General features: G+C 43.8%; 1 protein-coding gene across 4 annotated transcripts in view; it reads left to right on the top strand.

Moving 5' to 3' along the window:
* camsap2a (calmodulin regulated spectrin-associated protein family, member 2a) overlaps positions 1-15,083 on the top strand; it is a 33,972-nt gene extending 18,889 nt beyond the window's left edge. For 2 of the 4 annotated variants that reach the window (XM_058073157.1, XM_058073158.1), the window contains 13 exons: positions 9-148; positions 4,328-4,424; positions 4,546-4,636; positions 5,270-5,301; positions 5,431-5,500; positions 5,650-7,717; positions 9,496-9,632; positions 9,751-9,974; positions 10,148-10,220; positions 10,606-10,671; positions 11,230-11,345; positions 11,497-11,615; positions 13,147-15,083. In XM_058073157.1, coding sequence (XP_057929140.1) covers positions 9-148; positions 4,328-4,424; positions 4,546-4,636; positions 5,270-5,301; positions 5,431-5,500; positions 5,650-7,717; positions 9,496-9,632; positions 9,751-9,974; positions 10,148-10,220; positions 10,606-10,671; positions 11,230-11,345; positions 11,497-11,615; positions 13,147-13,455 — 3,542 coding nt within the window. In that variant the 3' untranslated portion in view covers positions 13,456-15,083. The remainder of the gene's footprint in view (positions 1-8; positions 149-4,327; positions 4,425-4,545; positions 4,637-5,269; positions 5,302-5,430; positions 5,501-5,649; positions 7,718-9,495; positions 9,633-9,750; positions 9,975-10,147; positions 10,221-10,605; positions 10,672-11,229; positions 11,346-11,496; positions 11,616-13,146) is intronic. The other 2 variants (XM_058073159.1, XM_058073160.1) reach the window with 1 other exon arrangement.
* Positions 15,084-15,832: the final 749 nt, after the last annotated feature.

Below are 15,832 nucleotides of genomic sequence, written 5' to 3' on the forward strand. Positions count from 1 at the left end.
GCTCCCAGATGTGTGTCTGAAGGAGAGCATGACACTGGCCGATCATCTCTACAACGTGCAACTCATTCAGGACTTCTGCAGAGACAACCTGGACGGCTGCTGCCACTTCAGTTTGGAGGACATGTTGTATGCCTCGTCCAGCCTAAAGGTATTTTCTCAACTCATTGGAATAATCAAAGTATGGTCAGATGTTTGACCAGTAAAGGCTTGAAGTGAGCATCCGGTTCCTCTGCTATTAAATAAAAAGCAGTAACATGACGTAACACAGGATATGTGGCGCAAAGAAATATGTTACTACAGAAAAATATTTTTCAACTTTTGGTTTTCCAAACAGCCCTGAGAAGTGCGTGTAATATGGCTAGTTAAACACTAAAACCACTAAAGTTGTCGTCTTCAGCATCAGAATTGAACAGCCTCATAATTCCTTCATCACACATTTTGTCAGTCTCATTTTCAGTTCAGGCGGTTCAAACAGAAGCTGTAGTAATTCTACACTTGATCAAACGTACGTAAGACATGTCAGACAAAACTGCATAAGACTTAAAAATGCGACACACCAAACTATAAAAGAAGAAAGCATGCACACAAGTGACACACACACAAAAAGCAAGGTTTTGTTGCAATAGTGCTAATGGCGCCAACTGCAGCACAGACGCAGCTCTGCAGTCCACCATTGTTGTTGTTTTGCGTACGGGGCTCCCTTTTGAAAAGAACAAAATACCATTTCAAACGGAAAGTGTTTGCAGCCCCTTACACTCCTAACAAATCGGTGTGTGCTTCTGCTACCTTGTTCTTTTCTACTGGATTTGCACAGAAAAAAAGATTAGAAAAGCAGATGGTACACTCCAGAGCCAAGAAAGTCAGCGTGAAAGAGGAGAAATGAGCGCCTATGACTCAGACTGGAAAAACGTTTCAATCCAAATTTGTCTTCATCAAGTAACCACTAGCCTCCCTTAGCTGGTCTTTCATTATATCTCATTCACATCCGGACTGTTTTATTTCCTTCTTAAAATAGTACGCATATTTGCATATATGTCTGAGGCCACTGGTAAGCATATATGAGTCTTTAATTTGAAAACAAGCCGTTTCTTTCTGATGCCACTGGTAAGCATAAATGAGTTTTTAGTGTAAAAACAAGCCGTTTTTTCAAACAAGTGGAATTTGACTTTGCCCTAGGATGTGGTATGATGCAGCAGTTTGTGTCAGCACAAACACAACGCCGTCCATCAGTGCAGATGTAACTGTGTCTCTCCCTCAAGGCCAAAATTGCATTGTCTCATGCACAAAATGCCAATTTCATACGCAACCTGAAAGTAATTGAATCATGTCGGGCTGGCAGTTTCAGTATTTAGCGGACACTGATTGCACCTGGGGCGGCACGGCGGTCTAGTGGTTAGCGCGCAGACCTCACAGCTAGGAGACCAGGGTTCAGTCCCACCGTCTGCCATCTCTGTGTGGAGTTTGCATGTTCTCCCCGTGCATGCGTGGGTTTTCTCAGGGGACTCCGGTTTCCTCCCACATTCCAAAAACATGCTAGGTTAATTGGCGACTCCAAATTGTCCATAGGTATAAATGTGAGTGTGAATGGTTGTTTGTCTATATGTGCCCTGTGATTGGCTGGCCACCAGTCCAAGGTGTACCCCGCCTCTCGCCCAAAAGACAGCTGGGATAGGCTCCAGCACCCCCCGTGACCCTCGTGAGGAAAAAGCGGTAATGAATGAATGAATGATTGCACCTGATTGCTTAAGAAAGCATCTTTCTGGGACCAGTGGTGCAGTTCATGCTGCATAAAAGCACATTCAATTCAGCAACCTTGACCTAGTTTCCCCCTGCAGTCACACCCTCCGCAGCAGTACTGTTGGGCCGTCACTCGAACACAGAGCTCATTATGGCGTGTGGAGTGACAGAGGTGTTGATCTGACATTCTGAAATAAAATGTCAACAGGAGGGGCAATATTAAGCAAAGCAATAGAATTTGAAGGCAGCGAGATAACTCCGGAGGACCAAATGAGGTTATTTACCATTGAAGATAAAACGTTGGACTAAAATGATATAGCGTTGATTTTTGACTTAACACAGCCATGGAAATCAGCCACTTATTTTGGTATTAGTATTAAACGTAAGCTGGATGAGTACCAAGACATAATGGCTCCTCGTTACTTACTGCAGCTACTTTTTAGCCTTTTGTGGACGGTCCGAAAATGGTAATGTCAAATGTTTGATTCATTGAACATTGAGCCATCTGAGAGATACAGGTACCAAAAGATACGGCACATGTACAGGTAAACCAACAGGTAAAACAATGGACACCAGTCTGCTAAAGAACGCTGTCCTGCTCCTGTGTCCTTTCTCCGACCATCTTTTAGCTGCTTTTCCTGGGAGAGGACATTTGAGAAACATGTGGACGTGTGAAAAATACATCTTTTTATGGGTGTTTCAAATAATCAGATCCCCTGTAATTCTTTGGCTGTAATTATTGTCATTGTATTGTACTGCTTTTTACATTTAGTCAGACTAGTGTTTGTCCAACTTAGTCTTAAGCATGAGGTGATGAAGCCTGAATGGATGAGGGGCCGAAAGTCTTCTAAGACAACCTCAACAGTCCAGTTGTGATCCATTCAGTGCCCTGTAGTTGTTGAGGGATTTTTCAGTTTTGGAATATTAAACATCAGTGATTAGAGTATTTTTTTTGCTCAGTCAGTCTCAAGATGATTAATTGATTGACATCTATCGGAGTGCTGCTGTTTCTGAACCTCACACCTTTAACCAACCATTGGCCCAATAATTGTTGACAGTGATGCCCTGTGAATGAATGCATAGCAGGGCCCTCCTGTGTCCAATTAACACAAAGCGATAGCACAGTCAGTTGACGTGCCCCTCCCTTCTGAGGAGGATTACCCCACCCACCCACCCTTACCCAAACCACGCCAGACTACAAGGTTGCAATGCCAGTCAATGAGGAGAGTGTGCGTGCGGCTGCTGACTGATGGCATTAAGCTGTAGCACTCACACCTTCTCGGTCGGCAGCACTTAAACGGACAGATGGGACGAGAGGCGTCATCTTGGGTTGTTGCCACCATTGTGGGCCAGACAGACCGCAGGAGATCTTTCTTTTGTTCACATTTCCTCCCCTCGTCTTCTGGTCCTCTTAAACAACAGGAATGCTGAGCACTGCCAAAGGTAACAATGTTTATACAACAATGTTGTCCTCGTACTTTTATGTCATCCCAAAGTAACAGGAGACATTTATGTGATATTGCAGGCATTACTATTGGCAACTGGTGATGATTTGGTATTTTTATTGGTATTTTCAACTCTGCATGTTGGCATGTGAAGTGATAAGTAGCTGCAGTTACACTTGAGGGGGGTGGCCTGTACCTTACATTAATTGCCTCCAGTTCCCTGGTGTGCTTGGGCTATTTTTACTGTGTGTGTGGGGGGTGCATGTAAATGTGCCAATGCATGGTTGAGAGTAATGTTGCTGATGGAGAAAATTGGCTATCTTGAGAGTTAAGCTGTGCAGCGTTGTCTCTGATGGGGGTGGCTTGTTTCCTCAAGGTCGTATCCGTCACACTGCGCTCACTTTGCATATGCATGTGTCTGCGTGTGTGCCAGAAGGTCCCCTTCAGGAACTGCCCACTTCAGACTAATGACACTTGAATTTCTGGAAGTTTTGAACCATGCCTGCATTAAAGCCACTTGTTTCATCTAAAAGGAATGGAACTGTATATTTAAACTGCTTCCAAGTTGACCTTCATGTAGGTAAAATGACAATGTAACTTTTTCACTTGTGCAATTATTTGATAAGCAAATGGAGAATGTAGTCTTACCCAATTTCTTACCCAAAAAGTACAGACATGCCTAGTTGCACCCAGTGTTCTGCATGTAGGTGATTGAGAACAGAAATAAATAGCTGACCTCTATTTTAGAAATGAGGTTAATGCCTTAATCTTGGCTCTCTGCTGCGCAGGTTGTGTTGACATCATTTGAACTTTGCATATGTCCTGAATGTAAACAGCGGTACTATTGAGTCCTAGACTGCACCTTTTGGAGGCTAGGACTGTCATGATATCTGCTTCTCTGCTGGAGAAATGGATACTCTGGACACAGACCATATTTGCAGTACCTCCACCGAACGCAGGTCCACTTTGGTAGTTTGGGCAAAACAATTATATTTGGTTTGAGTCAATAACTGGGGATCCAGGAAGCTATTATTTGTATGAATTACAAGTTTTAAAAAATAGGAAATCAATGAGGTCGCTGATATGCTCTGCCTTCTAAAATGTCAATCAGAGTTATGAATCTTTCTCTTGTTTGTATTTTTCAGAATAACTATTTGGCGTTCATGGCGGAGCTGTTCTGGTGGTTTGAGGACGTTAAGCCCTCTTTTGTGAAGCCTAGAATCTTGGACCACGAAGCCACAGGTAAGACGTCTTCTATTTAAGATACTTTGTCCGGAAAATAAACTATTCAAAGTAAGTCAGTGGTGTTGATTGGCTGTTCCTATATGACACAATTCAGACGTGTCCATGTTTTTCTGCCCAGACCCTTCATCCTTGTTGAAGAATATCCCACCCATCTCAAAGGCAACCAAGAGCAGCTTCCTGGAAAGACCCCCCAGTCCTGAAAGACCAAGGTATGTTCATCGAAAACGGGTCACGGGTGAGGCTGGGCCTCATCCATCGTCCACAAAAAACGGTTTTAAGTTTAAAAAAAAACAGTTCAACTGAGCCAATCACACTACAAACCACCTCATTATTCCTCATCTGTGCAATCCGTGAATGCAGGGAAACGCTACTTCTGATACAGTCTAGTGTGTCTTATCTTCATCCTTCATTTTCTACCGCTTATCCTCACGAGGATCGTGGGGGTGCTGGAGCCTATCCCAGCTGTCTTGGGGTGAGAGGCGGGGTCCACCCTGTACTGGTGGCTAGCAAATCCCTGGGCACATATAGGAAAGCGGAGTAAAGCCATGCATGCACGGGGACAACGTGCAAACACACAGAGATGGTGGAGTGGGATTGAACTGTGTGATAAAACAAACAAAATCTGCGGTAACACACCTTTCACCATTTCTACTCGTCGTATTTGAAGCCGCTACATTGTGTGGAAAAGTGACTTGTTTGTGTATTTTTCTCATGGACTTGTTTGTTCGTTTATTATTGCCTGACTGAGTGACTCGTGGTGTCATCGGATTAAGTTTTTGTTGTTTTACCTTGTTAGTCCGTTGTTACGGTACATCCGTCATGCTTTCTCATTCTCTTTCTAGTTTGCCCCTGCGACCTCTGCCTGGAAATTCAGGTATTGTTCACCTCCTGATGAGAGTGGTTTACATGACATACTGTACATTGTACATGTAGTCCGATATTCAACATAACAACACAGTATGCATATTGGACATGCGTGATGCTGATGGTTGTTTCTTTCCAGCTGAAATCAAAAGGTCAACGTCCATGTCCTTTGTTGATAGCAACCTCGGTACCTGGCCCAAAGAGAAAAGGTGAGTATTTTACTCGCAACACATCGCCCTGTGCCTGGAAAATATATTTTCATTGAAATGTATTTTCAGTGCAAATTACTTCATAATGTAGTATCTTGGTTCCTCAACAACCCTTAGGTTTTCTTTAACAAGCCTTTCTGTTTTGTCAGGCCCGGGCCCTATGGAGTCTCCTTTGACATCCCTTTCAACAAAGAGGAAAATTCTCCTGCACCTCATTCCGCCACACGTGGTATGGTCAGGTCCATCAGCACTGATGACGGTTCTGGTTTCAAGGTCCACCAATTTCCTGGTGGGATAAAGCGGAACCTGTCCTTCCAGCCAGTGAATGGTCAAAGCATTGGCATTGAGGAGGAGGGTTGCCCAGATAGCCTAGCGGGAATGGAACCTGACAGGCAGACCTACCATGATGGATCCTGCAGAGTCACAGCAACAACTCCCTCCATGGAGGAAGCCCTCCAGATCATTCACAGCCCAAGCAGGCCTCCTGTGGAAGGTATCAACAATGGCTTCTTCCTGCACAGTCCGGACCTCGGCACAGGCATCGGTAGCTTGGAGCCAGTGTCCGAGTTGGACTCCAAAGGACTTCTGAGCCCGACGGACACCACAGAGATTGACACTGGTATCCACATTCATACAGAAGACATGCTGGATGAGGATTCCTCGCTGAAAGACTGCTCTGTGAACATGGACCTGGACATGGATACACCCAGCCCTTGCTCAAGTAGTCAGAGCAAATCCCCCTCTGCAATGAGGATGACCAACTTTGCCGAGCAGAAGATGAAGAAACTGAATCCGTCTGCTACCGACTCTGGGCGGGAGAGCAGCAGCTCCCTAAAAACTACACCAGAGGGTTCAGATTTAGGTCTGCCATCAGTTTCATGGGCTCCGACTCCTGAACACAGTCCCATTCATCAACAAACACCAACCGTCCCTACTAAAGCGTCATCTGTCCAGCTTCCGCCCAATGACCCTGCTCAGGTCATGGCAACAGAGATGGTCCAGCTGAGGATGCGACTAGAGGAGAAAAGAAAAGCAATTGAAGCGCAAAAGAAGAAGGTGGAGGCGGCTTTTACCAGGCACCGGCAAAAGGTGGGACACTCTGCCTTTCTTACTGTGGTGAAAAGAAAGGGCGACGGAGCGTCAAGTGGGGGCGATGAAGGGGGCAAAGTTGATGGCGAGGGCATGGCTGCAAGTCCCATCTTGAGGTGTGGTCGAAGCAGCGCAGACACACCTGACGGGGCGGAGCAAAGCAGTACGAGCTCCTGTTGGCAAAAGTCCCCTGGTGGAGGCGAGGAGGGTGGGCAAGGCCACGCCCAGCACACCGAGGCCGATCTCACCGAGTATACGCGCTCCATTGAGAAACTCAACCATTCTTTGGCCTTCCTCCAGACTGAGATGCAGCGGCTGGCTCAGCAGCAGGAAGTCATCATGGCTATGAGGGAGAAGCAACATCAGCAGGCGCGGGTCGCCCCTCCCTCTCACGCAAGCCACTCGCCACAAAAGTACAACCGAGGTGGTGCCGTCACTCGATCCTCAGGACCTTCCTCCCCAGCAGACTCGCCTCGCCCGGCCCACCGTTCTCCAACCAGCATCAAGCGCAAATCCGCCTCATTCCACTCACGCAACCCTCGCAGCGTCCGCCCCAGTGAACTCAAGTTGGCGCCGTACCACCGTGTCCTCACCGCCCCTCAGTCTGTAGATAGCATCCCCCGATTGCGGCGTTTTTCTCCCTGCCCCCCCACAGCCAGCTCCTTTGTTTACATGGGGGAGAAGCCGACAGCTTCCGGCCTCCAATCAGCCAACAAGGAGACAGACTCGCTCCTCTCCCCAGACGGGGAGCTCAGTGGTGTCTGTGCATCTCCTCCCAGCTCTCCTAAAGGGGAGCAAACACAGGAGGACTCAAAGGCCCAATGCCAAGAGCCGGAATCTCCCACCTATTGCCGCCGCTCCACTGATATGGAAACCGTTGGCGTAGATCTTAAACGTGCACAAACATCATTTCCTGAAGTTCTGGCCCATCCAGTAGTAGAGACCTTCACGGTGACCCCCACAGAGATCCCTGTGTTGCCGGAAGTCCAGAGCCACCTAATTGAGGTTCCTCTGTCGGTCGTGAAGCCGCTGGAAGATCTGACGCTTGATGGCAGCGTGGAGTTGGAGTTTGGAGGTGTGGATGTCGCGGAGGAGGAACAGAGGCTGTGTCGTGGCTTCTTCTTCAAGGTCAGTTGCTGTTTCTGATGGAGTCCTCTGTACAACTGCTGAATTCCTGAAATGTCATACATTACCTAGCGTGATGACGTCAATGATTCAGGAAACATGAACATCTTGCTGTTTGTTGTGTTCATTGTGAAGACTGCGGGCTTCCATGTAGGTCACAAAACTGGGTCTGATATGAATAATTTAGGCGTCACAGTGGCGATGTGCTTGTAGGGAAGTTGCATGGATCAAGAAAGATAGGTAGGGGATGTTCACATCAAAGGAAGAACCAAAATAAACCAACCTTTTAGTTACTGCTTAGTAACCTACGTTGTATATTAGGTTTTTGTATCCACGCAGTACAGCCCTGCTTTTTGCGGGAGTTACGCCCCAGGATGCCCCAGGACGCCCCAGCAAGCTAATGCTAAAAATTTGCAATATCGTGAATTCTGAATCGTGAATGTGCAGGGATCCTCGGTATATGTGGTAGAATGTTATCTTTGCTACTTCAGTATTTCATCGTACAGTAATGAGACTCAGCTTGTTGCAGGATCATTCAAAAAGCTTACAGTTTTAGATTTGTAATTGTAATGATAGTAGTCGGGGATTGCAGTATTTTTGGGATATTTTTCTTTTGTTGTTCTGTTGATAGCAACCTATCACTTATTTTTGACATTTGTTTGGGTTTACAGTAGCTCTGTGAATCGGGTGAAATATTTAATCATGATTAATCTCCTTTTGTCTGTGGCAAGTAATGAATCACAGATATTGAAATATATTAGAGTTCAATACACCTATCAACATGAGACTGGATGTTTGCTTTATGCACATTTTCGGTCCTCAATGTATAAAAAACATGAGTAAACATTGGTAAGGTAAACTGTCCATCACTCAAGTATCATTCTCTTCAAGCGAATCATCAAAGAAAATATAATTGTGGCTCAATTACAAATAAAGGTTTGCAAACACTCCCACCAACTAGGGAAAAGGAAACAGGGTGCAAGAAAAATAAATATTGAGTCCTCAGGAACAGTCAGCAGTTCAGAGAAGTACGACTGCGTCCTTATACTGTAGTACAGTCAGGCTAGAACTTTACTTCCAAACACTCTTTTACAATACACAAACACTCTTCCACACACTTTGTCACACTTTCCTCTTAGTCTGGCCACTTGAACAACATGGAAGTATGACACCGCTGTTATTCTGGATAACTTTTATTCCGTCATCTTTGACTAACACAGCAGTTCAAGCCCGAACGCTATTCAATTGTTAATAAATAATAATCAGAACGCTCATAAAGTAACTACCGGCTCGTAACCCAAATTTTAGCTTGCAGTCCAAAGCAAAAAATCAGCAGAGACCTGCAGGAATCTACAAAACACTCGTATGCCAAGATACCACTGTATAAATGACCATAAAAAGGCAACTCACAGCTACAGTAGAAACAAATAACGTTGGTCTTGTCGAGCCAGGCATCTACCAGGGCTGTGAAGTTAAAAGTACTATACATAATACCTTTTTATTGTCCATTTCTGCTCAATATTTTTCCCGCTTGTGGCCCCCATCAACTGCTACACTGCTGCGTGTCCTTAATCTACAGGGTGGGCCGAGGGTCAAACGGGACATGTGAATGTTAATCACACATCCAAAAAAAGCTATCAAAAAAATTGATAGCTTTGACAGGCCGAGTTTACAGTGCTGTCAAACATTTGTTATATATGTTATATATAAGTATCTGAGCAGTGTATGTACATAAGCTACTGTACAGTCCTCCTCAAGTATGTGTCTCCTATTTGTCTCAGGAGGACGGAAAGGCAGAGGAAAACATGGCTCAGAAAAGGGCAGCCCTGATGGAGAAGAGGATGAGGAGAGAGAAGGAAAGCCAGCAGAGGAAGATGCAGCAGGAAGCGGAGCTAGAGCAAAAGAAGGAGGAGGCTCGGTATGCATTTATTTTTAGATCCCATAAATGGACGGTTCAATAGCAGACTTTGCCTGAAACAACAAAGACATGACATCATCTCGGAAGAAAAGCGCTTACTTTTGTAATCTTGCCGCAGGTTGAAAGCCGAGGAGGAGCGCGTCAGGAAGGAGGAAGACAAGGCCAGGAAGGAGTTCATCAAGCAGGAGTATCTCAGGAGGAAGCAGCTGAAGCTGATGGAGGACATGGATACCGTCATTAAGGCTCGACCAGCCGGCAGCACCAGACAGAGACGAGGGCGACCCAAGTCGATCCATCGTGATAGCCTGGACTCCCCAAAAACTCCCATCCGAGCTGTAGCAGGTAACCATAGCGATGAACCCAATCTTGTTGTGTTTTGATAAGTGTATTTTCTACGTCTGGAACTGTAATAAAAATACACTTCATAACGTTGTGCACCGGTCGCTGGTTTCAACATGCATAGTTGTTGCTGCAAGTGTTCCTGCATGCAGATTCACACTCGCATCTCGTTGCAGTCTCCAGCTTGTCCTTGGCATCCCTCAATCTGGGAGACGGCGACAGCGTACAATCAGAGAAGAGAGCACAGAGGTGAGTTTTGATGCAAGCCCTTTGCTTTGGACTAAACCAGTGATGGCGCGAATTGATGCCACCCAGCCAATCAAATATGTGCGTTGCTGCTAAATATTGTCACTTTGAATACATCAGAGACAGAAAAGAGGAGAAGCAAAGCAAACGAGACATACAGGGAAAGATGATATAGGAACGAGTGATAGATAGAGGACGATGAGATGAGTGAAAGTTTTTTGGATCTGGACCGATTGGAATTTGAGTTGAATACTCCTGCCTGAACCCCATAACAACCTAAGCATTGTCACAACTGTATGAAACTGTGCTGTATTTGTCTTCAATTTAATCAATTCCCTGCACTCTTACCCCTACCTTTACTTCTTTCCTGCTCTATCACACATGCCAGAAGTGCTAGTTTAGCCTCTGGTAGTCTCCTCTGCTTTCTTAGCTCTCCTAAACTGAGAAGGAGACGGTGAGTTCCCGCTTGGTAGTGACTGAAGGTGCTTTGTGTTGTTGTAGTCCCGATCCTGCAATGCACTTTGGTCCTCACACCGGCTTTGACTTGAACCAGCACGGCACTTTTTTTGGTCATCACAGTGCGCTTGTGTGTTTGATGGTGTATACTGGATATGCAACACCATCACTGGACTGCTGTGGTTGTTCCCAGCACCCCTTCAGAATTCACATGGAATTAGGTGTTGTGGAAACATGCCTCTCTTGGTGTGTTTGGTTGTCTGTTACTTCTTCTAAATACCACGTGTCCTAATTTACTGGCCTATTTTATATACCTTAAACACACCAGCATGCTCCCCTACCCACCGCTTGTGCTTTGCAAGCTTTGCTGTTCAACTGTAATTAACACATTATGCCACCGCGCAGCAGTCAGCGTCTTAATTGTTAGTTTTAGCATTGGTGCTAAACAGTTTACGTACTGATTGAAGTGATGAGGGGGAAAATAGTTATTATAAAACATAGTATTGATACCAATGGACTGATAGAGACCTAATATTTTGTGATTTATGTCTTCCAGGCCGGATTCTGCAGATGGTTTCCTGTCCCCAAGTCGTTCCAGTAGCAGGAATGGGGAGAAGGACTGGGAGAATGGATCCACCACCTCTTCCGTTACATCCATCACAGAGTACACAGGTTAGTGTACAACATAAGTTACATTCTAGAAAGGTGGTCCTTGTATAAAATCTTGACAAAATGTATTTGCAGTGGTTTACAACTATACTGCATTATAGTTTGAACGGTCGTCAAGGTCGTTTCAAAGCTTTTTTTTTCTGTTTCTGTTCAGGACCCAAACTCTACAAAGAGCCAAGTGCCAAATCGAATAAACACATCATCCAGAACGCACTAGCCCACTGCTGCCTCGCCGGAAAGGTCAATGAGGGGCAGAAGAGCAAGATCCTAGAGGTAAGAGCACGAGATCCATTGTTTTTATTTACAGCCTGATGATTAGTTTATTATTGACTCCATTGAGGTCTAGTGGTTAGCGCTCAGACCTCACAGCTAGGAGACCAGGGTTCAATTCCACCCTCTGGCATCTCTGTGTGGAGTTTGCATGTTCTCCCCGTGCATGCGTGGGTTTTCTCCGGGTACTCCGGTTTCCTCCCACATTCCAAAAACATGCTAGGTCAGGGGTCGGCAACCTTTACTATGAAAAGAGCCATTTCACCCACTTGCCCACTAAAGAAAAATAGCCTGGAGCCGCAAAACGTTGTATGTTTAAAACAACATTGGAGGGAATTTGGGGGTGTCAAAGTAGTTCAGATAAAAAAAAAGTCGAGTTGGACTACTCTTACTAGTACTGGAGATAAACTTTTGTTTTTAAATGAGCTCTAATTTATTTTTTAGAATCGTCAAATAACTCATTAATAATAATTAATAATTAATAACTCAAATAACTCAAAGTATTACTCATTTCCCTTCATGTTAACCTGTCAGAGAGAACTGGATAGCATCCTGTCTGCTCATTCAGTCACCAGTCAGAACTCAGTCAGGATGCATTCATGGTCTCACACAAAGTTGGATTTTTGTAAACTCATAACAAAGACGTGCATTTTCACCACACAAGTGCTAAAAAATATTCAAGCATTGCAAAGGGAGCCGCAACAAAGAGACTGGAGAGCCACATTTGGCTCTGGAGCCGCGGGTTGCTGACCCCTGTGCTAGGTTAATTGACGACTCCAAATTGTCCATAGGTATGAATGTGAGTGTGAATGGTTGGTTGTCTATATGTGCCCTGTGATTGGCTGGCGACCAGTCCAGGGTGTACCCCGCCTCTCGCCCAAAGACAGCTGGGATAGGCTCCAGCACCCCCGCGACCCTCGTGAGGAAAAAGCGGTAGAAAATGAATGAATGACTCCATTGACATGCAGTATCACGTGTGCACAAATCAACAATATCATGAATGTGAAATGTCGGGGCTATCAAACTATCAACCATTTACTTGCATTTTTTACCTTGCAGGGACACTTTGAGGGAGATTAAGTATCGTTTATTTTTTTATTTTGTTGTGACTAAATAGGGCTGTGATTACGGTGGCTTTTCATCTTTTAAGATGGCACCACCAGGCCTTGAACTCTATTTTTTTTTTAGTTTAGTTTTTTAGTTCAATAGTTTAGTTCGAACATTCAAAGTACAACAAATCAACCAGAAGCAATACGAAGTAAAAGAAAATACATACGTGTATATATGTGTACACATGTCGAAAGGGAGTGGGAAGAAGTCAAATCTTATCTAGTCGGACCCCCTAACCACCCACATTCCAACATCATCTCAACAAAAACATTTATTAATCCTTATCAACACTGGAAAAAAACACAACAACCCCCATAGCCAACCAACCCCAAAATCAATAAATGTGCATTTTTATAACATTTTTTTCATGCTGTTTAATTTCCATGTAATATGTAGAACTTTGATGTCATCATTTGGGAAACAGGAGATGGAGAGATCGGAGGCCAACAACTTCATGGTTTTGTTCCGAGACACCGGCTGCCAGTTCCGCTCCCTGTACACTTACTGCCCTGACACCGAGGAGATCAGCAAACTGGCAGGCATCGGCCCGAAGAACATCACACGCAAGATGATCGACGGCCTCTACAAGTACAATTCGGACAAGAAGCAGTTCAGCCTGATACCAGCCAAAACCATGTCGGCCAGCGTGGACGCCGTCACCATCCACAACCACCTGTGGCAAACCAAGAAGCCAGCCACCCCTAAAAAAGTCGTGCCTGTGCCCCAGTCCTGATGGAAACTGAACAAAATTGCACTTTCATCGCATATTTTCATGACGATTCCAACACCTGCAATTCCACATCGTTACTTGTCATCCCTCAATCTTCTGCTCCAAAACGACAAACAATGTACACCACTGATGATGAATGATGTAAATATCTGTAACTTTTTAAAGCCTAGTTATGTCGGAGTCTAGTTTCTGAAAGCATGTGAGTACTGTTTTTATTTCCTATGTGCCAAATGTCAAAAACGAAACCGTATGAATGCTAGGACATTTTTCTCAGAACACTGAAGCACTGAATGTTTACAATTCATGTACAGATTGGTTTTCGTTTGCGATATGTTGTTTTTTTGTGAGAGCGCAATGACGTGATTGTAACCCGACGTACTCGGTTGCTTTTTATGTATTTGAAGGAAACCTTTGTTTATGGGTAGATATGTTTGTATGTTACAGTACGCAAATCAAAAGGGCCAAAAAGATTGCATACAGCTAGCGTTTGCCACACACCACTTGTGTGTTCAAATCAACAAAGTCAAACGGTTTCAGCTTTTTCAGGACCAATTTCTTTGGAGGAATGTAGGCCATCACTCCATCACATATCTTGTGAAAGTGACAACAGCGGAAATGATTAATTTGCGATTTAGTTATTGCACTGAAAAAGATGCTTTTGAATGATATCCAGCATAAAATGGCCAAAGTGATTCCTAAGAGCTCTGTTGGTTTTGAATGGTTCTCAACATGAATCAGCCAAGGTAGGAATCAAAGACCATATTTCCTTTCAAAGATGAATGCTCTATCAGAGCCATGTTTCTTGTCAGTGCTCTGCCATCTTCATTTTTACCATCTTTCCTTTAGTTTCCAGGCATCCTTGTTCAACCTCAAAGCAGGAACTCGGATCCAGTATCCTCTCCATGTAGAGTGACGCCCTCATCCATCACGTCCCATGTAAAGGTGATCAATTTGTGTGTATTGAACACTTTGGTCTGTGACAGTGTTCCACTTTAGTTTTAAACATTGTACAATCACAAATGGTGCGCACAGACTAAAGCACACACTGACGACTTTTTCTTAGATCTGTAGATTCACACTCTCGACATCAAAGATGAACGCCTGGTAATTCTCTTGTAGTCAATGTGTGTTTGCAATGATTATGAGAGTGTTTTAGCTGCAACATGTGGAGATTAGGAATATTTTCTACTTTTCTTTGTCGCGGTAGAAGGCTGCATACGGGTAAAAAAGCCACCACTTTTTTTGATGTCACGAACACACGTGCTGACATTTTTAACTTGGGTAGGGGCGGGTATTTATGACTGAAAGAGAGCATGTATATTTTGTTTATGTTTTGCTGTCATCTGGTATGCTGGTTTATTGACCACAAAGGGAGCAAGGGAATGTGTAAGATTATTGTACAGTCGGTGTGTTCATGTGCATACTTGCTATAAGGACTTTTCATGTACTTCCTTTGGTTTTGCTGCATTAAATAAACCCAGCATGGCCTCCAAATACAGTATAGTATGTGTTTGTAATTCAGACCTTGCAAAAGCAATTAGCTTCACTTCAGATTTGGGACACTGTGCAAAGGCCACAACATCTGGATTGATTTTTAAACTTTAGACCGTAATCGTTTTGATAGTGACAATTAACAGGATTACACCAAAAAATGTGATTACAAATACATTCTTGATGCCATGCTAGAATATCACATCTAGTAGTTTTGACTTTGGCACAGTGTGCTTTTTTATTATTATTAGGGCAACAAGGAAGCTGAATTAAAAAGACTCAATTAATCCTCATTGTCTATAGCAGGGGTGGGCAAACTACGGCCCGGGGGCCACATCCGGCCCGCCAAGTGTTTGAATACGGCCCGCCCGTTCTTTCCAAAGTATTTCATTTAAAGTCAACATACAAGCTGGCATCATGGCTTGAGACGACATTTTCATGGTTTGGCGGTTTTATCAATTTTGTTATTTGATGCGATCTGTTGTTTACAAAGTGAAAAAAGGGACACAAGCACATAATAATAATAATAATAATAATATTAAATAATGAATTTATTCTTATTATTATAAATTTATAATGCACTTTACATCAAATAAATGATCTCAAAGTGCACATATAGCAGATTGCATAACACTTTTACAGATACAATAATTTCGTTATTTGATGCGGTCTGTTGTTTACTAAGTGCTCCTGAAAAAAGGGACACAAGCATATAATAATAATAATAATACAATTAATAATAATAATATAAATAATAATACATTTATTATGATACATTTATAACGCACTTTACATCAAATAAATGATCTCAAAGTGCACATATAGCAGATTGCATAACACTTTTACAGATGCAATCATTCCAGCTGGACTGTTACGTGTAAAATATCGA

This window comes from Doryrhamphus excisus, chromosome 5 (genome assembly GCF_030265055.1).
Source record: "Doryrhamphus excisus isolate RoL2022-K1 chromosome 5, RoL_Dexc_1.0, whole genome shotgun sequence".
Taxonomy (NCBI): Eukaryota; Metazoa; Chordata; class Actinopteri; order Syngnathiformes; family Syngnathidae; genus Doryrhamphus; species Doryrhamphus excisus.